Here is a 7,463-nt window from a genome sequence, read left to right as displayed (position 1 = left end):
ACGAAATAAAAATATACTCTAGCTACATTTATATACAAAATTTATTATTATATTACAACGAAATGATTATTATTTATTAATAAAATCTTTAATCTTTAATAAACATGATCATATTTTAAATTTAAAAAAATAATCTTGTTAATATTTAAAAAGTACAGCTAAAAACACAAACATATTGTGCGTTTTACAAATTTTATATGTTATTAAAATGACAGTTTGACAATTTATAATTATAATCTAAATCTAAATATAAATTATCAAAATATAAACATTTTTTAGCATAAATAAAATTAATTTTATGAAATGAATAAAAAAAATGATTTCTTAAAATTTCAACACTGTAAGATTCCTTCTACCATACAGTAATATCTTTGCCTTCGACTTATGCAGTCGTACAGAGTCCAAATTACAACTCATCCTTCAAATGTCTAAATGTATTTCCATGATTCATTAATCTATGTGTTAAAGAATCCCAAAATATCATTCTCTGCCAGAGAAGACTGTGATCCATTGTAATTTTCTTTGAGTTTTCTATGCGCAAATATTCCGGTGCGGAACTTGTTTTTACGGGCTTCCACTTCAATGGAACCACTTTAGTAACTTTTGGTGTGGGATTGCTAAAAAAAAATATTTATCTAGATATTATATGGAAAATTTTTTAATAATTTCTTATTAGAAAAGAAATCCATAATTACGAAAATAAAAGTCTAATATAAAAAAAAATGGACTAGAACTTTAATACTAAACATTGGATTAAATAGTTAAGCCAATAATTAAATAGTTCATCTCTAACTTTGCACCAATTATTTTAATATTAATATAATTAAATTTTAATATAATATAAATTTTCAATATTCTTTATAGATTTAATTTATACATTTGTATTTTTGCTTGCATTTGTTATCAATTAGATATTAACACTTACCCGGAATTTGCAAAATTGTACCAAATATAAGTCATGATATCGATCATTTTGTGATCTTCCTCAGACAACGTCGTGTTCGGAAACAATTGTTCACCCACAGGGAACAAATACTGTAAATCATCCGCGTGCGATACTCCGTAATCTCTTACTGGATCGCCAAATATCGTGCTGAATGATATGCTTCCTTTATAAGCAAAGTAATAATAAAAGACTGGTGAAGTTTGATTCACAATAAAATCTTGCACAGCTTCGTGAGTACCATGGTTAAACCATGAGTCGCTGTACATCTAAAAAATCATATTAATGAATCATTAGGAGATTAATTATTAACAAACTAAATTTTTCTAAGCTGCATAGATATAAACCCTATTATAAATACTACTTATTTCTTTAGCGCCTTGTAACAATATTTCACTTTAGTTTAAAATTTTTACTAAAATAATTTAAATAATGACTTAATTATTTAAAATACTCTCATGATATGTCGATTTTATTCGAATCAAATATAAAGTCATATATTCTTTAATACTTCAAATATAAAAATTGCTGATTGTATCGTATAATTATTTGAACTTACATCGACAACTTTGAATCTGGAATATTCGTTGTAGTCGATAACATTGTAGCCGAAATAGAAATTGCGAATAGTGGCAGTTATCTCATTTCGTAAATCCTCATTCGTGACGTTGTATCTCTCGTCATATAATAAACTCATAGGCACAATTTTGTCAAAGTTAGTCTCCAATTCTTTCACGTTTTGTTCCCGTCCGTAAATACCTGAGAAGCGCACATAAATATTTTCTTCATTTTAACATCTTAATTTATTATAATTCACAGAAAATGATTAAATCTTAAGAATAACACTACAACATTTGATAATGTATTGAAAAAACGCGATCAGCTTATGACAAATTAAAAGGCTAATTATTCGATAATAAAAAATTGAATTTATCTTTTATTTAGGGATCATAGATTTTCGATGGGATTTTATAACTATACTTTATAACTATACTTTCGAGGGACTTTTGGAACTTTCATATTATAAAAATTATCTTATTTTAAGATTCCGAAGGATAATTTTGTTTTAAAGATATTTATCATTTTTGTATAAAGTGATTTTTATAATATGGAAGTTCCTCGATAAAGTGTAGTTTTAAAATCCCATCGAAAATTTATGATCCCTAAGTAAAAGATAAATCCAGTTTTTATTGAATAATTAGCCTTTTCGAATATATTGTCCTTACCTGCTACTTTTATAGCTCCTTCTTCCGAAGTGACTCCTGTCATCCAGGGTACGTCGAGGAGGCGGCCTTCTCGTACAGAAATTAAGGGATCCTCTATCAGAAAGGCACCTGGGTGCTCGGGTTCGATTACCGGTCGGAATGGTATCATTGGACAATAACCAAATTTCTACGATAAGGCAATTAATAATTAAATAAAATGAAAAATATATAATCGCACCGAGAACATGTAATAACACAACTCATTGAAAAATAAAAAGGAACTTTTTGTCGAGGGCAACCACAGAAAATAAAGAAGCGTAATAAGATCGTCAAAAACGCAAAATAAAATGATGTGCCAAATGTATGTATAAAAATTCAGAAAGGAGCATAAAGACATTAAGGACTTTTAAATTAATATCGTAATCAGCTGTTGCAGTGACTTTGTAGGAAATTCACGTTTGTCGTACGTGAATCTTTTCCTACTCGTTCCCTGTTTTCTTATCAGTTGATAGGTGTGAACAAAAATATCAACTACACGTGCAAAAAGCACGTAGTTGGCGTTTACAAATGTACACGCGCGTATTCATATTCACCAAACTGGTTTTCCTCCTATTACTGGAACTTCGGCATATTTATCCGTCTCAATTCGATATTTATCTTCGAAACGTCACACGCGAGAAAAATTTCCACAATGCAGTTGATGTAAACAAAATTTTATTGTCTTATTATCAGAAAAATATTTATATCAAAATTCCCAATATATTTATTAAACCTAACCAGCAATTTTATTATTATTAGATAACATAAAGTAGCGAAAAGACAATTTCACAATCATGAATAATCACTTTTTAACGTTATCTTAATTTGGTATTAAGACACACCTATTTTGAAGTGGTAAACGATGTAAAACCATCGCGTGACTGTCAATGGATAATTTATATGCATCCATATCAATGAAATGTCTATTTATCAGGGCATGTAATTTCTAAGACTGATGCATGCGCGGATACAAGAGTTATCTTACAGTTGCACTGTTAATTAGCTACGCTTGAATGCATTTAAAATATTTTAAACCAGGAGTTCATGTAAAACGTGAGTTTTACTGCGGAACCAACCGTGAAGGCTTTAAATATAACCGAGATTATATTAGAGATGATAAGTGACCCACATACATACGTTATACATAGATATATCTTAAACACACCGAGTCTACTTTCACATAAACTTATTAATTTCACATGACTTAACATTACTAATGTTTCCACATCGATGTGCGCAAATATACGACCAATTAAGCACTGATTGACAGCTATACGAATCATTTTAAATAGATGTTGAAATAAATACATGAGAAAGGCATATATACACAAATAATTTACTTAATGGTATTTGAAATAATTAAACAGTTAGATCGAATAGCGGCAACTATTTTATTATAAAATGCCATCGACTAAGCGATTGTAAATTCGCTCGCGTGCGTTAAAAAGTTTATCATTTACGTATTTTCTCATGTCAATTAAATTTTATTACCTTGAAAAGCTGGTCGGTACCAATGATTTCTTCCGCGCTCTTCATTTGCAGGCATTCAATGAGATCCTTAGAATTCTCGGTGCTGCATCCTAAATGCTTACCCAAAGTCATAGCTCTCATTCTGGCAATTCCAGGTGATGTTAAAGTCCACGGATTGTAGAAGTTGCCACTTTGAGAAATACCACGGTGAAAAAGTCCTGCGTGATTGAGAAAAACGTAAACATTTCCCGGTCGTAAAAACGAGTTATGCCAATTAAGGCATCATGCTGGAAAAAAGATCATTACTAATGATTCCCGATTGCATCATTAATGATGCAGATAATACACGCTGAATATATTGTCTATATAGATATATGAAAATATGTAACATTTTCTTATGATTTTAATTAAAACTTTTAGAAATTTTCTTAAAATTTCGTACTTCCCCAATTTGACATTTTGTCATATGTTGTAAGAAAATTTATGAATAAATAGCAGCTTTCTAATAATTCAATAATTAACGTAATTGTATAGATATGAAATATTATTTTTTTTACTGAAATAATGTTTTTTTATTAATTGATTAGCTTTGAATTTATTTAATATAATTGTAAAAGTTTTTATTGGTACGCTAAAACATCAATAAATACATCGATAAACTTATTGAAATAGGGTTTGTTAGAGTACATCTAAATACTTCTTTTTGATAATAAAAAATAAAAAAATGTTAATCAATCTTGAAATCGATTCTATCAGTTTTTAATTTGCAATTCACTTTATATCATTAACATTATCAATTACTTCCAGAAAGAAGATTGCAATAATGTGAAACACGTTTCTTCGTACAATTAAAAATTCGTGATTACAAGTGATGATGTAAATTGAAATATTATGCATATACGTATATGAAGTAATATTATGCATGCAATCCATTACGTGTCACTTAATGACGTCGGAATACTCATTCATCCGAATCGTGAAATTAAGGATCATTTTTATGATAAAACGTGTATTAATGTGTCAGCATTTGCTACACACTTCCTCATACATTATAAAACAATTTCGTAATAATTATAATGTCTTCCGAATCAAATACAAGTAACAGAAATGAATGAAGACGACCATATCACTCACTTGTTTAACAATTTTCGGTCTATTTTTACTAAATAAAGCAACTCAAATCAGATTAATTTTCGATGGAATAATAAAAATATATAGAACTACATTTGATTGACTTATAAATATATTATTTACGCATCAATAATCGCGGAGACACTTATATAAAAATTTTACTTATACTTGCAAAATCTTTACCTGCTGAAAGGGGATTGACCATATGGTAGTGAACACTTGCACCGCCGGCGCTTTCACCGAAAAGAGTCACTCTATTTGAATCACCACCAAAGTAAGCGATATTTTCGTGCACCCATCTCATAGCTTGTTGCTGATCCTTTAATCCTAGATTTCCTGGACATTCCAGGTCTTCCGTACTCATAAAACCCAAAGGTCCGAGTCTAATGTGAGAAATATATTTATCGTTATGCAACTGTATCATTTTCTCCTCTTTTGTCATTGACACCGATTTCTTGTAAAGTCGTAATTTTTTCAATTTTTAAAATTGCATAAAAACAAGTATATCATTTGTTACACTTATATACTTGTATATATAAAAAAAATAATAATATAAAAAATAAAGTTGCACATATGAAAAATAAGATTGCGCAATGAAAAGTTCCAAAATCTGATGTCTAGCGTCAGACTCTTAAATTATCAAGCTTCATTACCGAAAGTTGACGGTGACGAGGACGAGATCAAAATCCAACAGGAATTTGGGCCCATAATATTCAGAGTGGCCAGCACCAGCAAGCCATCCACCACCGTGGAACCAAATCATAACTGGGAATCGGGCAAAGGCCTTCTGCCGCTGTTGTTCCGGATCATGATTTAAATTCGACTGTTCCTCGGTACATTGTATGCATGGCGTGTAGACATTCAGGTAAAGACAATCTTCGCTGCCGACAATTTCCTTCTGATCGACATAGATGTTTCGTTGCATGCATATCTCGGCGTTAGCCGTAGCATGTAAAGTGCCATTCCAAGCGATCGGGGATTGCGGTGGCTTTGAGAAAAATATCGTGCAATCAATTTTGCGTATATTTTATTTATAAGTCTGAACCATTTAGACGTTTGCGTGAAAACTGATTGTGCAACTTCGACTAAGCGGAGGCTTGTTAATAATGACATATCAATGATGAATGACAAAGCGATATATATAAATTATTCTATCTGCAGTTGCAATAAAACAAATTTCCGGAAGTGTTTTATTAATAGCTATAATAATATTGTTTGCTCGCTCTCTCTCTCTCTCTCTCTCTCTCTCTCTCTCTCTCTCTCTCTCTCTCTCTCTCTCTAACTTATTTATAAAGCAGAAGCGGCAATTGATAAAAATTGTATACAAAAAATTAATGAACGTTTTTAATTATATAATAAGTACAATTTAATTATTAATAATTTATGTATGAATAATATAAAATACGTGTGCAGATAAAATATATATAGAAAACATTATAGAATTATAAAATCTCTAAAATATTTTTATAATGGTATTTATACTCTTCTTAAAAATATGGATATGATATATATATATTTCTTTAAAATATTTTTTAATTACTCGAAAAAATCTCTATTAGAAAAGCTGATACAAATATAATAATAATAATCTAAGAATACTTATCGACCGTGGATCAATACCAACAATACAATAATTAAACGGCTTCATCCACGTACACAAGCTGAATTTAGTGCAGGATCATACAATAATCCATATTTATTATAATTTATAATACAACCAAACGTTTCGGTCTGTCATCAGACCATTCTCAATAGTGTTACATACAATTATTAAAAATTTCGCAATAAATTTGAATTTTTACAGACCAAAATCACTCAAGATGTCATTATACATATCGCTGTCAACAATAATTAGGATGTAATTTTCAAAGTATCATGATTTTCGTCAACTGCATAAACCATGGAAAACATAGTATGTCATATCGGTTAAAATGATTTTCATCCCCAGCTTTACATGAAAACAAGTATGCTCTAACCTTTAAAAAATTGTTATTCTGAATTACATTTTTATATTCTATTTTAAAAATTAATATTATAAAACTACTTACATTACAAGTGTGATTAACAATTATATACTCCTTAATAGGCAAAGCGAGCAGAATGTCGTCTACATATCTACAATATATGGGTACAGGAATATTTAAACGAGTTAAAATATCAGTCTCAAGATCTTGTATTACGAGATCTTGAGACTGATATTTTAACTCATACTGACAAAATAATAATTTATTTTCATCAATTTGAATAATTAATTTAATAAATTCACAAAACTTTGTAATACCTGCGTAGAATCATTACAATGTATCACTAAATATACTGCACAATTTATCAAAGACATTATTTTTTCTTTTTCCTTTCAACGCTGATAACAGTTATTATAAAGAATGCTAAGACGAACTGCGAGAAACTGTTTCGTATGTTCTGACACTAAGTATTTATATTGAAGGCTAATGAGAACTTATTACCACAATCGAATTAAGTTTACTCTTGATATAGGTTCGAATGATTCTGTAAGTTTTTTGGATGTCAAGGTAAGAATTATTGTTGACAGCGATATGTATAATGACATCTTGAGTGATTTTGGTCTGTAAAAATTTATTGCGAAATTTTTAATAATTGCATGTAACACTATTGAGAATGGTCTGATGACAGACCGAAACGTTTGGTTGTATTAT

General features: G+C 29.6%; 1 protein-coding gene across 3 annotated transcripts in view; it reads right to left on the bottom strand.

Annotated features, from left to right (window-relative positions):
• Positions 1 to 280: 280 nt before the first annotated feature.
• The window catches only part of LOC108766929 (venom carboxylesterase-6), a 15,666-nt gene continuing 8,483 nt past the window's right edge, over positions 281 to 7,463 (bottom strand). For all 3 annotated transcript variants that reach the window (XM_018516509.1, XM_018516511.1, XM_018516510.1), the window contains exons 3-9: positions 5,442 to 5,776; positions 4,972 to 5,171; positions 3,679 to 3,875; positions 2,170 to 2,335; positions 1,503 to 1,702; positions 926 to 1,212; positions 281 to 617 (exon numbers count right to left, since the gene is read on the bottom strand). In XM_018516509.1, coding sequence (XP_018372011.1) covers positions 407 to 617; positions 926 to 1,212; positions 1,503 to 1,702; positions 2,170 to 2,335; positions 3,679 to 3,875; positions 4,972 to 5,171; positions 5,442 to 5,776 — 1,596 coding nt within the window. In that variant the 3' untranslated portion in view covers positions 281 to 406. The remainder of the gene's footprint in view (positions 618 to 925; positions 1,213 to 1,502; positions 1,703 to 2,169; positions 2,336 to 3,678; positions 3,876 to 4,971; positions 5,172 to 5,441; positions 5,777 to 7,463) is intronic.

This window comes from Trachymyrmex cornetzi, unplaced genomic scaffold, assembly GCF_001594075.2.
Source record: "Trachymyrmex cornetzi isolate Tcor2-1 unplaced genomic scaffold, Tcor1.1 scaffold64, whole genome shotgun sequence".
In the NCBI taxonomy this organism is placed as follows: Eukaryota; Metazoa; Arthropoda; class Insecta; order Hymenoptera; family Formicidae; genus Trachymyrmex; species Trachymyrmex cornetzi.
This window is presented reverse-complemented; position numbering and strand designations above follow the sequence as displayed.